At 43.7% G+C, this 16,197-nt stretch overlaps 1 protein-coding gene across 2 annotated transcripts in view; it reads left to right on the forward strand.

The window, feature by feature from the left end:
• The window catches only part of vat1 (vesicle amine transport 1), a 41,719-nt gene extending 26,806 nt beyond the window's left edge, over positions 1-14,913 (forward strand). For both annotated transcript variants that reach the window (XM_088906288.1, XM_088906286.1), the window contains 2 exons: positions 1,131-1,372; positions 6,910-14,913. In XM_088906288.1, the coding sequence (XP_088762414.1) occupies positions 1,131-1,372; positions 6,910-7,056 (389 nt within the window). In that variant the 3' untranslated portion in view covers positions 7,057-14,913. The remainder of the gene's footprint in view (positions 1-1,130; positions 1,373-6,909) is intronic.
• Positions 14,914-16,197: the final 1,284 nt, after the last annotated feature.

Below are 16,197 nucleotides of genomic sequence, written 5' to 3' on the forward strand. Positions count from 1 at the left end.
AGTGAGGAGCACCAGAAACCAAAGCACAAACCACAGCAGGTCTCATCGCTGTGACTGTCTGAGGCAGAAAAGTGGGCAGCAGAGGCATGCATGACAAATGCTTGCTGTCCAAGGTTGAAAATATTGACCCCCCACCCCTGCAAATGACTCTACGTGCTTGTCAGACTGCTATCAGAAATATGCATGCACTAACAATTGGTGTTTTATATCCGTGAATGGAATGCATCTCGGCGTAACATACTTGCCCCTCTCTGGGGCTTCCAACAGTGTAAGATCCCTTTGTCTGAAGGCCACAGGGGCAGCAGTGTTCATCTGCGGAGGAGAAAGAAAAGGAGCTCAACTGTGACTCAAGACCTCGTCTCCCACACTTTGCATAAAGAGGGGATTGAGATGAGTGTAGCTCTTAAAGAGTCCTCAGAGGGGGGCAGAGACAATGATGTCTCTTCTGAGGTTACAGTGCTCAATTTTTCACAGCTGACAGCTTTTTTTCAGCTAAAGCAGATAGCTATGAAAATAATCCATGATGGTCGCATTAATCAACCTCTCCTAATCCTTCCTGCAACACAAGTTTTTCCAAAGCTGATTTGATTATGCCCTTAATTCCAGTAACCCCCCATTTCTTCCACCAAATAAAGGACTTGTAATTCTCATGTTCACAAGTCCAATTAAGGCTCAGCAGACCTGGTTCACTTGTATCTAGATCTTGACCTTTTTGTCAGGCTATTCCAGTCTTCTACAACTCTGCTGCTTTGTGTTGGAGGGCGGAGAATCTGCTTTCTTCAGTCGGTCTCCTAGTTCCATGTTCTTAAAGGAGCCATATTGAAGCACTAGGATGGGATGCTGCACAATGGGCAAACTGTGGCTTAAGCTGTCCTGGATTCTCCAAGGACTTGCTACATTAAAACATATAGCCTTGACAGCTACACTGGAGGCTCAATATCAGAGTGCTGACCCTGGAGACTCATGGGGATTATTTTTGACATTCAGAAGTGGTGAGAAAAGGGAACCATTCTCCTCCGTTTAGGTTGTTCTAAAAAAGTTACTATGACTGCGGTGTTGGAGCCACAGTGTGTTTTGTCGATGCAGACGATTTTCTGGAGATATGAACTGTTTTTCCTCTCCAATGCTAGGGGCTGCCAATGTGTTGACTGGCCAGAGAAAGAACCTGATCGCCTTGGCTAAGACCTGGTACAACCAATTCAGCATCAACGCCATGAGCCTGATGCATGCCAACAAGGCCGTGTGCGGCTACAACCTGGGCTACCTGGACAGCGAGTTTGAGATGATCACAGACGTGGTGGCCAAGCTGCTGGACCTGTTCAAGCAGGGCAAGATCAAGCCCAAGGTGGACAGCACATGGCACTTCGAGCAGGTGAGGGGTTGGCAGGGCTCTTACTAGAAAGATGGTCCCACAGCTCAGAGCCAGGGTTACTGAAACCTGTAGCAGTTTTTCAGGGCTTTGCAATTTCTAGTAACTAGCACACTCAAAACAAAGATGGTCTTTTGGTTTAAAGATCTTAATATGCATAATCTTGCTGAAATGTGAAATTAAATTATCAATATATAAATATCGGGAAGAATATTTACGATTGCGGAGAAATTGAAACCGCAGGGATGTGGGGGGATGGAGGTCACTGCCTTCTCTGCCTGCCTTTTGTTTCTAGCGATGGGGATTCCAGACTGGTTCATAATTCAACATAATTGATGACGGATTCTCATTGATATTAATAACCCAACCAAGAGGTTTTCACAGATGGCAGCAGGGAAGAAAAGCGGAGTAAAACATTCATGAAACATGGCAGTATAAACTGTTGGAAAAGTTTTAACCATTTGAACCTCCCAAAAACTCCAGACCCTGGGTGCAAGTCTTCACTATGATGAAAACACTAAATGCTAAATTGTGGGATGGCTCAGGGAACTGCACTACCTTTTCTCAAAGAAGTTTATAAATTAATTAGTTCAGGCTTAGTAATTGTCTAATACCCGAGAATCACAATAGTGACTACAGTAGAAGACGACACTAAGCCTTTTGTGATAAGAGGAAGTAGTTCCCTGCTTTTTTAGTATTTGTTGGTGACATCCCATTAAACTGATCTGGCTGTTTCCTGAGGTAAACTGCATTACAAATGTGCACTGAACCAGGTGAACTGCTTTTGCCTCATCACATTGCGGAGTGCTCTCATTGATTCCAGTCAAGCAAGTAACTGGTCTAAACCCAGAGCCAACTGACCTTGCGTTTCAGTCTATTTATTAACCGAATGGTTAGCAACGTTCACTATTCTTTACAGCATAGTGGATGTACAGTTGCAACCAATCACTGTAAAATAAGCTAAAAATGCGGAACACTGTTATAAGATGTCAACGTTCCCAAGAGTAATTTTAATAGCCATAATGTAAACCTCAGCATAGCCCAGGATGGGGAGTACCAGCACAAACTAATGTAAACTTGAGCTTGAGGTTTACCTTTTGAAAGTTAAAGTACTATCCAGCCAGATGCCTTGATATTTATAAACTGACGTGTTCCAGCTTTACCTCATCAGGATTTTTACTTAAGGGAGCAGTTGGAGTAATTTAAACAGTATATTTTTTGGTTCACAGGGCATGTTTAATTTTTAGAACTACATTTTATTTAAGCTGCGGTGTTCAATACAAGCAGATGCATGATTTCTTACCTGTAATAAGGTCACCTAGTATTTCTAGGCAACTGTATGGAATGGAATTGGAAAATGTAGGTCTTGCTCAACTGTTGCAAGGTCTTTGAACAAACAGTAATGAATACATGTCACAGGGTATGATATATTTAGAATATCAGAGGATGTTTGATATTTGGATTAACCAGTGCTTTTCCTAATATCTGTGATCCAGAAATCATACTATAGTTAAACTACACTATCCATGATCTTAAAATAAGACTGGAAAATGCTGTAGAAGTAGCAAAAGTTTAAGCAAAATTTAAGACTGCACATAGCTGGCAGATCTACATTAAGTAACTTCAGCATTGCAGGTACTGAAAAATGATATAAAGTGAGTAATCTTGCAGAGGCAACCTATGGGAAAAACTTGGGGAAAAAATCGGGTGTCTACTGTAGCTACAGTAGCTATGGTGTCCAACTGATCTTATTCTAAAATCAGGTCTCAACTGTTATACAATTTAGCATATCAAGCACTATTGCATCTCCATATGCGCACAGATGTTTCTGCTCTGAAATCAGTCCAAAGAAGAGACTAAGGTACGTTTTGTGTCAGATTTGTATTTAAGATTGTCAATAGAAGGCACTTGTTTTGGGGGTCTGGATCAGCCAATGGAAATGTTCAGATTCTCTGGGTCCTTATAACAAACAGCTGGCTCATCTTCAGATCACTTAGCTACTAGCAACCAAACAGGCTGTGTGGGTAGAATGAGTTCTTGTTTGCTTTGAGCACAAACAGTGGTACCTGATGGCTGATCTAATCCAGCACCAAGTGTGAATGGGGTGCAGATGTAGGGAATAAATGAACAATTCCACTAAAAAATGAATCTGCTCATTTTAAGTTTGCAGGACCAACTTTTTGGTGTGATTCTTATACCAGTTCTGACTGTAGCTTATCTACTTCTGTCTGTATTCCACATGTTAAATAAGCACATTTTAAGACTGTTTTAAAGTTTTTATAAGGACTATTATGGGGATGTGGGAAGTGCCCAGTTCTGATGGATCACAAGAATTAGAATCAAAGCTCTCCACTTTGACCAGCATCAGTGGTACACATGACCTTTTTCTTGTTGCCATGGAGACCTCGCAGCCTACCTGCCTGGCTTAGTCAGAGAAGCCTTGTTTATTCTGCTAATGGAACAAGCAGTGTTTGCAGCCCTAACCCTCCTGTTAGAAGGGGGGTGGGGAGAGGATAGACAATCCTGCCACGGCTTCCTCTTGCGCTCGGAGACCAGTACCAATCTTTCCTCATCAGTACACAATTCCCTGCTTTTCCAACAGGAGCACTGCTGTTGCTGAACCTATTGAAGTGTACCTGAAGCATGCAGTTGGAGTTTGCAAAATCTATAGTTGTATTTTATGTCTTGTGAATTAGTATTTTTTATGCTGCCTTGATAGTTTGTGTGAATATGTGTGTAAGGAATGTGGGATTTTTTTTTTAGCTCTGGAAATAAGTTATTGAATGCATGAAGGAGTTGGACTTCATTCTGGAAAATCAAGTCGCAGGTTTTCCTGCACAAGCATAAGGTTACAATTATGCCTGTGGTCATTTGTATTATGGCTAATACTTTTTAAAACAGGATTTAGAGTTTTATGCAGTAGACAGCCAGAACTGGAGCACCATAATGCTCAATAACTGCTGAGGAACTATTCTTGTAAACTGTAATGATACATCAAAAACATTTGTCCTTCATTCATCACTGTCACAGCAGCTAATCTGCAGTAATGCATTATTTTCTAAGGGGTGTTTAATCTTTTTAATCAGTTTGTTGCTTTAATGTACAGCTCCACCCTGTGGAGGTCTACCACACCAGTTCTTCTAGAGCAGTTTATTTCACTCGACTCTTTTGGCACAAGCCTTTGTAGCTTTGGCATACGTCCTGATAGATTTATTTAGTCTGCAAAAAAAGTAGCCAAACTGTTGGCCTCAGAGGAGGCCAAATGCAACAAATGTTCTCCCCTAAATCTCTGATTCTGTCACATAAATTGAAAAGACCAGTTTGAGATTCTGCTTCACAGAATACTGGCTCTGTAATTGACTGAATGACAGCTGTTGTGCAAGGAAGCCCCTGTCAGTACCCTCTCCCCTTCAGCACTGCAAGCTCACTGCTGCCGCAGGACTTGCCCTTTTGCCAGATGAGAGCACGACTGCCCATCCTGCCCCCAGCAGTGCCTTTGACATGTCATGACCCTGACTCGGTCCCTCCACTTCCGGGCTGTAGGTCTCATGCAGTAAATGCAGGTATCCCAGAGGGCCATCTACAGAGACTTCACAAATTCATCTTCGAAGTGTGCTTGCTTGTCTGCTCTCATAAGCTGCCTTTCTGTTTATATGCTTGTGCATAAATCTAGACTCCTGCAGCATGACCTCTGACCTCCCTGCTCAGCCAGAGCCTGATCCCATCTTCAGCCAAACAGGACTGTTCAAACTGGCAGCTCCAGTGCTGCTGTGAGTGGAGTATCCAAACGTCTTCCTCCCTGGTGGATAGACGGGGACTTCACAGACCTCCACAGCCTGAAAGAGCACAGTAAAGATGCAAGAGGAGGCTTTCTGTGTGCTGGATCGAGACGCGCTTGAGCTTTTGCCAAATGTCAGAATTTAGCAGGCTTTGGACTGGAATTGGGGAAACTCCAGTTCAAGTCCACCACTCATTTGAGTTAAGCGGTGATTTAATCTTTTCGGAATAAAGGTTCCAGTCAGGTGTATTCCTTTTTGCTCTCAAATGAAGCATTATTTCAGTTTCAATCTCAAATTGAAGCCCTTTATTTTTGGCAAGAGATTAGGGCCAGTGTTTTTATTACAGCTGCACCAGTTGAGTATACTTCTGCTTCCTTGTTGCCCCCTTCCACTGAACTGCATCAGCATTTGATTGTCCTCCATTCTAATTTGTTGCCACATCAAAGAGCCGACCAAGGCGAGCGGAGCTGCTTGCTGTTGCTAAGAGACGTGCTGATGTTTCTGTGGCGATGGCTGCTGGGGATTGGGGAAGGATGCCTGCTTGGTAGTCAAGGTAGCTTCTGCGGGTGGGGGAGGAGGCACAGTGACAGTTGCTTGAAGATTTCAGAGGATAAATGATCAGTCCTACCAGACATTTGATAAGCTCAGAACTGAGAATCATTTATTTTTGGGTTAAGAGAATGAAATCTAATCTTGCTTGTTTTACCTGCCTGAACGTTACCCGGAGTACGTTATGGGTTTTTCCTCTGAAACCCAGATGGATTTTATCACTATGAATACAAAAATATTTCCCTAAATACCAGAGCACAATTGGCTGGACATTGGAGGGTGGGATTGGATTAGCTGGCCAGGAGTTGCTGGTCTCATGGGAGCAGTGAGTTCTGCAGTGCACGCCTCTCCTCCAGCTACAGTGTTGCTTATGTGCTGAAAGACCAGACAAGTGGCTCTAAGTGGGTGTAGCAAAGGACATTCATTTTCCTGTGTAGGTATGGTTTGTAGTTGTGAATTGAGGTGTAAAAAAAGCTGAAAAAAAATCTAATAGTCGGTTCTAATATTTTTTTTTAAAGAAAAGTTATGGTTAATAAGAATGCTTTCAGCTCATCTTTTTTTTTACTAGATGTTGAAGGGTCCCAAGGACTTAACTACATTAATGAGTAGCATGTTCTGGATGTTCACAACATCAAAGTGCTTTCATGTTTGTCCTGAACTAAAGGGTCTTATGTTCCTTCTTAGTTCTCTTTTGGAGTAGCCAACTGAACGGACTGTCAGTTCATTCCTGAGTTTGAGTATTCAGTCTAATTACTGTATTGCACTGCAAAAGGGATTCCAACAGAGATTTTGATCCAGGGATTCTGATTACCTGAATTGTACACTGGGGATACTGTACTCAACTGATTTGTAATAAACTAATTACTCAAGTGCTGAGACCCTTTTTTGAAATGCAAATACAATATTGGATAGTTTTGATGTGTTGTAATGGAATTAATTCCTTGACAGTTCAAATCTCTGATTTTATAACAATTCTAAATGCTTTCTGAAACCTTGCATTACCTTGCCCAAAGTCGGCTTGCCCAGATATGGGCTGTGTAATGTCAGATGAGCACGATATGAAAACAGCTGGATGGAGTGGTCTTTGTAACAAGCTGGGCACTCTTGATTCTGCGCACCAATGAAGGAGGTGAATGTTGCACATAAAGGCAGGAGGAGGAAGTTGAATCTTAGGAGTCGATTCCTAACCCCTCTCTTGGTCTGGCTCATCAGGTGGGAGATGCCATGAGACGGATGCAGGAGAGGAATAACATCGGCAAAGTTATCCTGCTTCCCGAGCCCAAGAAAGAAGAGCCGAAGACGGAAGAGGCCAAGAAGGAGGAGGTCAAGAAAGATGAGGCCAAGAAGGAGGAGAATTAGGACCCGGGTCAGGCAGGCGCTCGGGAGCCATGTTCCGAGGCAGGAGTGGAATCCCAGACTCTGATTGCACAGCAGTTTGAGCGCCTGTGCCCAGGCCCCCAATGCAGCCTGGATCGGCTCGAACTGCTCTGCAACAGGAGTGGGCGTTTCCCAGTCCTCCCCTCCTCCGCCCTCCCCTGAAAATGATTGTGATTTGAGTTTTGAGTTGCTTATTTGCTCAGGACCCGCAAACAGACAGACAGGCTTCCTAACACCAGCCTGGTTTTGTTAGTAAATTGGCCCTTCAGCAGATTGGAACGAGCACTTCGGGTGGCTGTTCCAGGTCAGTTATTAAAATCTGGACATGACCGAGTCTACATCAGTCTCTTTTGGTGTTGCAAAGGAGCCGGAGGCTTTGAAAGCATTTGGGTTTGGCTGCTGAAAAAATACATGAGTGCATGCGCACCTATTGAATAACAGGGCTACTGGCATTTCTGTGCATGATGGTCACCCCTCACCAGTTTGTTGCTCACCCTTTATCGCCAGAGACTGTCCATTTCCAGATTTTTGTACTCGGTATTGCAAGATCTAGTAGCACTACATGTTTCCTAAGTGAACGAAGAATAAAAATGAAAATCATAGTAAAAAGTGATCTCTGAGCTTCCTGCCTCAACCTTCCTGCTGCTGTCTTGTTTTCCCTTTGCACACATCTTCTCAACACTTAATTCCTTTCAGCTGTGGTAATGCAGGCTGGCACAAAACACAGGCTTAAATACTTTTTGCTTGTGCTGTGCAGGTCAGATGTCAAGAATGTGGCCTAATTAGTTCATCAAGTAGCATACCTGTGGTTTAAGAGCTCTCCACAAGCAGGGATGCTAAAATGTGAAAATGCCCGCTGACTGATGGACGGTTAGGCATGTGATCAGTGCCACACTTCCAGCAAATGAGAATCTGCCTGCAGTGAACACACGGCTGCAACTATGACACGTCGCCCAGCAGCGCAACCGCGCTGGTCTCGTCATGCTGTACTGTAGGTGTTTTTCACGGGACATGAGCCTTCTTCCTCTTGTGGTTTGGGTTCCTGCCGTTTATTTTTCCCTCACAACACAGGGCATCTCAATCTTCTGTGACCTGTCGGAAATAAAAAGCGGATTCCGGCCACGGCGTCTCCCTCCTCGCGGGAGGAGCCGTGGAGGCGGTCGGCATGGCAACAGGCAGCAGCAGAAACGGGAAAGCTCTTGGCAGCCCTCTCCCCGAACGCATGAGGCAGGAGCGCTCTGCTCCTTCTGGGGCCATGAAGCACAGCCTCGCATTGGAACTCCTCATGCAAAGATCTGAGGTTTATAAACTCATTTTATCAGCAAATGTTTTTCTAGTGAGCTAATCTGGAAGAAAGGATAAATCTCAGCCCTGCAAGATCTTTTCTTTTGCTGTCCCAGATCACTTTATTCTGTTTAAATCCAGGTGGATCCAAGTACAGGGACAGTTACACCCACATTCTTACTATTCTAATCACACCAATTCTTAGCGGCTTCTAATTTCAAGCATGGGAAATTGATCAATTTGATGATGCATCAGCCTATATAGGTTACAGCTAAAAAGGCTGTGATCAGATGACCCCTGGTGGTCTTGCACAGAAATGCATGAAGAATAGGGAAGTTCCCCCCTTTGGTACTTAGACAAATGATGTTTGTTCCTATTGCCCACTGAAAATGATCAGTTCCACATATTTTGAACTTGCCTCCTAAGTAAAATATTGCTGTTTTCATCACTGGACAATTGTTATGCAAATCACTTCTGGTATGAAGGTGCTTTCAGTGTCTTTTTCAGAATGCAGCCTTTTTGACTGGTAGCAACTGCTTCCATCTTCCTTTTTGAAATATCATCTCCATGTTCCACATGCTGGGCTTGACTGCGTCTCTTTACGGGTCCTGAGGAGTTGACACTGGGGTTAGCGTTCGGACTAGCCGAGGTTGTGACAGACTTGCCTGTCGTCTTCGTGTGAGTGGGACACGTGTCTGTTTGCGCTCTGTTGGTGTGTGTGTGTGTGGGCTTTACCGCACAGGGGCTCAGGCAGCAGCCTCCCCACCTGAGCCGCACCCTCCTCCCTCTCTCCTGCGTCCGCAGTGAAGGTAAAGGCATTGTTCCTCGGCCTCCAGACTGAGGAAATAGTAATTACCAACGATGCAGCAACGCAGGTCTTTCTCAAGTGATGGTTACAACCACACGTTAAAATGCTTCTCTTCCTAGGTTATATTTCAGTGTTTCCTGTATATGAGCCTGTCCTTCAAAAGTTCATTTAAATTGCATTTCCAGAGGATCTGCCACAGCAATTCGAGGCTTCCCAAGAGCTTCAGGATAATCCAGCCGCTGTAGCTGTGAACAGGCTGGTGTGACTCTGTCCCTGGCCCCACCGGTCCCCCTGCTGCGGGCGGTGCAGGACTGAAGCAGGGCATGCTGGGAGCCACGAGCACTGCACAAGGAAACGGTTCCTGTATTAATGCACCTGGATAATAAAACGTAAACCAATGTTTTGATAGTGAAAAGAAAGTTGCCTGTTCTAAGATCCTAAGACCCAATTAGCCCTGGTTTCTCCCCACTTTCCCAAACATGGTTACTGCTGCACTAGAGCAAAGCCAAGCTTGTCCTGGAGATAATATACCTGCAACACACAAGGCCATTGAAAGAGATGAACACCATAGTGCCTGGTCTGATGCCATGCAGGGCCTGCTGCTCATGCTTGTGCTAATTCTGCTAGGAAAGTCGCCGAGTGGGAAAGGCCAGCACTGCTGGGTCTCGTGCAGCAATGCAGGTGGGGGCTGGTGGCCCGAGCCCTGGTGCCTGTGTGAGGACAGTATTGATATTTCTGCACTCCGCTTGCTGACCTTATTGCACTTCCAAGGGTTCCTGTTTTACTGTGTTTGTACCTGTGATGGTGTAGAGAACGTTTGTGTCGGTAACAAAAGTTCAATAGAAGGATGGTCTACTTTTTTTAAGGGTTTAAAATTCAAAGTCATTTTCAAGGATCTGCTGCATAATTTCAATATTTTTTTTCCACAAGACCAAGTGTGCCAAATTCTGTGAAAATCCATTGTCAGAGCTTTAGCACCTGTTACTCATGGGCTTTGTCTTGTTTTTTTTAAAAAAGAACCAAATAGAATTATTTCACCAGTTTAAAATGTCTACAGATTCCAGCGCTGCCGTGTGCCAAATCCGAGTTCCCCTGTGTGTGGGTCCCCTTGCCTGCAGCCCCGATCTCCCTGTTCCCCTGTCTGACTAGACCTGGTTCGAGACTCCATTCCCGAGACTCCGTTCCTGGTTTCACTCATTCCCTCCGCTGAGCTTGGACTGTTCGTTCAGATGGGTGTGGGGGCAGGGGTCACGCTTTATTTGAACCCCGATAACCAAACGTCATTCTGATAGTTTCTCCCCAAAGAGGCGCCTCTGGGCTGGAGTCTGATAACCTTTCTGCCTCTCAGGACTTCACTGCCTTCTGGATTTTATTCCATCTGAGCTCCTTACTCGTTTTAACCCTTTTAAATTAAACTAGTAATCTGATTAGAGTGGAGCTTTTTAGTAGTAGAAAAGCATAAGCTGCTTAGTGCTTGAATTCTAGTGATGAGCTTGTTCAAGGATCAGGTGGAGGACCCTCTGAGGGCGACAGAGGCAGGAGACCCAAGGGCTCTCCGATTGTATGGAAGGTGAAGAATTAAGAAACTGGGGAACACAGCCTCGTGTTCTGGGCCTAATAGGCACGATTCTGCTGCCTTGGACAAGAGGGGTTTCAGAAAGCAGGACTCGGTCTGCTGAGGTTTGGAAGACTTCCCCTCACCCCTCTTCCACCTGCAGGGCCTGTGGAAAACCGGTGTCGTTGTGGTACAGAACCGAGAGCGTTCTGATACCTCAACTCCCGGCCCAGTCCAGTCTGCTAGAGCTGCAGCTTTTGTCCCTTTTTTTTTTAAAAGCACAAGTTGGTTTCAGTGTAAATAGGTTTTGTGCACTTCAGACTGCATGCAGAAGAAAACAGGGTGGTTCTGATCCACCTGCATCTGTATGTCCTGCCTGTGAGAGCAGCTCAGCGTTTTCAGAGTGAAAACCAAGCTCCAGGTGTGCACTGTGGCAGACTTGTGGTATAATTTGGGTCACAGCCACTTTGCATGCAAGACACGTTTTAGATCATTTTAAACTTTGTAAGTCTTCATTTTCTGGGCATTTATGAAACAGAACATGCTGCTTCATGTTTCTGGGGAGAATGGGCGTAGTGTAAAAGCAGTCTCTTTGTCAAATGGATTTGTGAATCTGTTATGTTTCAGCTGTGGTCGGCTTGAGTTAGATTTCCTGTTCTGTCAGCTGATGGTGTTAACCTAGTTAAAGAGCTGTGATTGCAGAAGGTGTCCCCTAGTGGGATAACTTTAGACTCTACTGTGATGGGCTGACAAAGTGATTTGTACTTTTCTCATAAATGGAAGAGGTAAGCATAGTCCTCCATTAATACAGAAATTAACACTATCTTTGTGTGTACGGGCCTGTCTAAATCTGAGCTAAAGAAACTAACAAAGTGCTTTAAAGTACATTTTTTAAAGATTGCTCAGAAATGTGGCTAAGCTAATTTGTTAATGCTATGCCTTTAAAGTTTTTGGAAGAGGTACAACAGAATCACTGCCTAATTTGCAGCTGTGAAAAACATCTGCCTGGCCTTTAACCTTCTATCCCAAAAGCTTTTCCACTCTATAGAGCTCATCTTCCAGGCATGTGCAAAATCTGCAGAATTGTTTTATAATGATTATCTTTCAGAGCCAGAGGACATAATGCAAAAGTTTAGTTATTCAAGTCTAGTTTTCCGTTTTATTATACATTTATGACTACAATTAATTAATTCTGTGATTTTTCTGTATATTATGTATATGGATTTCACAGTAGGCTGACGTTCAGTCTGCCAATAAATTAATCAGAAAAGAAGTTTTAATGTTGCACACAAGGTTATGATAAATATTATTTGTTTCAAGAAAACGTCCCTCTGCAGCTGTTTAGAGCAACATTAAAACTTATTTTCGTGTCTATATGCACGGTTGTCATATGTTTCCTCTTTTGTACATTTAAGAATCATAATCCAATTTCAAACCCATGGCTTTTAAAAAACAGTGTCTGAATTTCTGCCCATTAAGGTACAGTAACTACTGTCTTAGCTTTTACCAGGTGCCTGTTCTTACCTGCAGTTTTGTAAGGAAATGTTGCATTTTGCTGTAATTTTCCAATACATTGGTACTTAGTACAGTTTCTGTATAGTATAGATAAATCTGACTTGTCCACATTCCACATAATTGACTTTAAAATACCATGTAGTCTTAATGCCTGCTGGATTGCACCACTACAGTGTCTAGTGTGACTAAAGAAACTGCTGCCAGCTTTAAATCCTAGTGCCTTGTTATTCAGTCTGCAACTGCCTTAGCCATACAGCTGCTCACATACAGACACCCTAGTCTCTCAGTGGAATAAGGCTGTATTCAGGCTTCAGTGGAAATACTGCTTTGCCAACTGTCCATGGAAACCAAGCAGAACTGACCCACCTCGAGCACTTGCATTGCATGATGGGATGTTCCTGTAACATACAGTCCAGGTTCTAAAGCGAGAGGGGGCCATCCCAGTCTCCGAGCGACTGGGCGGCTCAGCAGAGCTCTGGGAGCTGCTGTTTAATGTCAAAGGCGGTTAGAGAGAAAAGGGGTTAAGGGTTCAGGTTAAGGGTATATTCATCCTTGGCCTTGCAAGGGCTTAAAAGATTAAACTGGGCTAATGGGCAGCAATGGTTTCACTCAAGAACGATGTATATACTATATAAGCTTGGCTCTGTAACTTTTATTCTGATCAAGGTTTTCTCAAAAAGGCTGCAAGTTCAAAATTACATTTTCCTTGTTGAGGTAGTTTTTAAAGCCAGTGACAGTGCGGCATTAATACTGTCCTGTAATTTAAAGTGCTGTTATGTAGGAAGCTAAAGGAGTCCTCAGCTCAATGTGTCATGTTACTGGTGCTGTGAAGGTAAAAGTAACAGGAACCACTGAAAGGGCCGTTCGAGACATTCTGCTTTTGAGCCAATAGCTGAGGGGCATTTGTCAGCTCAAACATAAAACGGCACTGACTTTCAAAGAAATAAAAGATCGTTTTGAAAGTTCCAGAGATTTAAAGCCATTTTGTCTCTTCGGTTCAGAAAAGGGGTTTGTTGAAATGTTCTGGCAGTGAGAAGCTGTAGCTGAAGCACGGATCAGGGAGGGTGGGAGGGGAGAACGACGGGATAATGGCTTTCCCAGCTCTGTGAGGATGACGACTGCACAGCCTGGCGATTGTTTTAAACGAACCACTAAGGGCTGAAATGGATCAAAAACATTCCTGCAATTTGTACTATGAATGCGAGTGTTTTTAACCCCATTTTTGGCTCTCTGCACTGTAAATTAGCTATACCTGTGATACATGTGGAAATCATTGATTTTGAAGATTTACAAGTACAAGAGCAACAAGCTGTAGGATATTTCAAAACAAGAACTTAAAAAAAAAACATTTTGTGATTAAACCCTAATATTTTTAATGTGAAAATTGGTCATTCCAACTTTGGTGAATTAATAATGATCCTTGTTAAATATGTTCAAAAAGCTGTAAAAGGAGACTTGTTGCTTTGTTCACTTTGTACAATCCTGGGTGTCTTCTGTGTGTAAGGTCGATCCAGATCTGTGTGTTGCAAAGTGTTTTGAGAATGAAAAAGTGACTGCGGGACAGTAAGTCTGTCCTGACTGATACTAGTTATCATTGTTAGATTCCAAATGCTTTTCAAAGAATAACTCTCACAATTACCTCTTTTATGTTTTCTTAAAAGCGCAAGTTGAAGGTAAATAGACTGTAGTCTCTCTTGATGCTTAGTGACAGATACCCAGCCATACACCGTCAGTCTCATCCATCTTCTTCAACTGCGAGTCGGACATGTGGGGTTTATTTGAGCACAAAGAGAATTCGGCAGATCTGGGCTTTGTCCTTAATGAGTAGAGAGCTATTAGAATCACGAGCATTTGCTGGTGTTTGATGCCTCTTTGTATGTTTTCTAAACCTCTTTTCGGAGTGTGCGCCCCTGTAAGGGGCTCGGACCTCCTGTCGGTTGCTGTGTACGGGCGTGGCTGTGGTGCGGCGGTTCAGCCGGGGGAGGGAGTGAGTCAGCGTGCCATGTGTGGCACAGCAATGCCAGTCCTCGTGTGCCATCGCCATCCTGGTAACGGGAGTCTGGTGCTCTGATGACTAGATCTGACAGATGGCTGAACCAGACAGTTTCTATAATATGTGTAGAAGATGGCTGGTTAGAGACTGAAATTTCTGATTTTTCTTTTCAACTAAAAAACTATTCTGATTGTTATCACTGTTGGTTGAAGTAATGACAGTAAAAATTATCTACTGACCTTCATTTGCAAATGTCTTTTTGTTTCACCTGCAGCTTGTTTTGTGAATGGAGCTCAAACTGAACTACTCTGTTAGCGGTTTATTCCCTGTTTGCTTCTAATTTGTGACGTTTCCTGTTCTCAGTAATTCCTCTTACTTCAGCTTTGAGCTTCATTTGCATTCTTTCTTTTCAGAGACACTTCTGTTTACTCTGTCTGCTCATGTAGTTACTTGTGAACATTTAAAGTGTTTTTTTTTACTTTGGATTTTTTACAAACTGTGATGATTTTAAGTATTCTCTTCTTTGTATTTAAACCCTTTGAAAAATGCTGCTTCTGTGCTTGCCTCTGGATTGAAGATGTTGTGCCAATGCTGTTTACATGGACTAGAACCTGTACTGCTTTTCTGCCTAATGTTACCACATGCCTTACGTGTTTTCCAAAATTAATAAAAAGCATAACAAAAGATGAGGTTGTTTTGCATATGTCTGTCCAAGCAAGTGGTCACAGAGCACAAGGCCTGCAAAATGTTCAGGCTTGTATCGAGCTAACGATCCCCTTGACTGCACTGACTCAACACTTCTTGAGGATCTTTAAACTCTGCCAGAGAGAGGTGCTGCAGGGCTGCACTCGAGGTCTAAATCAGTGATCCAGACTCCTGCTGCAGCAGAATTTCTAGGTACCGGAGCATCATGGGGAGCTGCAGACCTGGAAGCAATCGATTAACAATATAAATCTCAAGCAAACAGGATAGTGCCTGAGCCTCCTCTGGGCCAAAGTCCTTAGAAGCTTAGAATGGACGTGGACGTCACAATGATTCTCCAGGAACGAGGATCACTGGTCTAATGGCTCCTACAAGGCAGCCATTCCAACAGAAGCTTGTTTCTCCAGTTCTAATGTGCATCACTAGTCATTAGGACACCACAGATAATCTTAGGAATTTATGCCATTAAAGCTGAGGGACCCAGCTCCAGTCCTACAAACTCTGCTGGACAGGGGTCTCTGAGGACCAACATTTGGCTCCTCTGCCTTAAAATCTTGGGTGAGGTTACCGGCTCCTGCGGCTGTGCTGGGAGTGTTTGAGCTTGAAAACGCCTGAAGCTCAGTGATTCTGTCCTCGGAGCTGGGTGGCGGAGGGTGCTTCTTTTGCAAACCTCGGCTCCCTATTTTGATCCCTGTGGGAAAGGTGCATATTCTCAAACCAAAACTGTCATTACAGGTATCACACAGTTTGATGCAATGAAGTTCTAGGTGTAAGCTTTTAATCTAAAACAAACTCTAGAACAGGGGTCATCACACCCACACACTCAAGAGCAATTTTACCCATACACTCTTATAACTATCATCACATTTTTCATGATTAACTCTGTCACTATTCTTGGTAAGAATTTGCCTCAACCCACATAATTGTGGTAAACTGCACTTGGCAAATGTAGAATAGAGCATCGCGGCTTTGCACTGGGCATCAGATCAGTCCCCTAGCTGCTGCTGCATCCTGCTCAGCCCTGGCAAGGCCTCCCAAGCCCCTGGTCCATAATGGGGAACACAGGTGAGCTGGGCTGAGAACAGGCTTCCAACGGAGACAGACTTTCACCTGAAAGTCAATCAAGTCAATGATTAACTGCAGATAAGTTTCCATACAGAGTGTCCATTGTATTAATTCTGCCTGAAGGCTAAGTGAAAATCTTAATAAACTCTCCTATCTGGAAAGTTTTTTTGTGAGACAATTTCTTAGTCTTTTCCAGAGTAA

The sequence above is a fragment of the Atractosteus spatula genome, chromosome 26, assembly GCF_055471065.1.
Source record: "Atractosteus spatula isolate fAtrSpa1 chromosome 26, fAtrSpa1.hap1, whole genome shotgun sequence".
NCBI classification, from domain to species: domain Eukaryota; kingdom Metazoa; phylum Chordata; class Actinopteri; order Semionotiformes; family Lepisosteidae; genus Atractosteus; species Atractosteus spatula.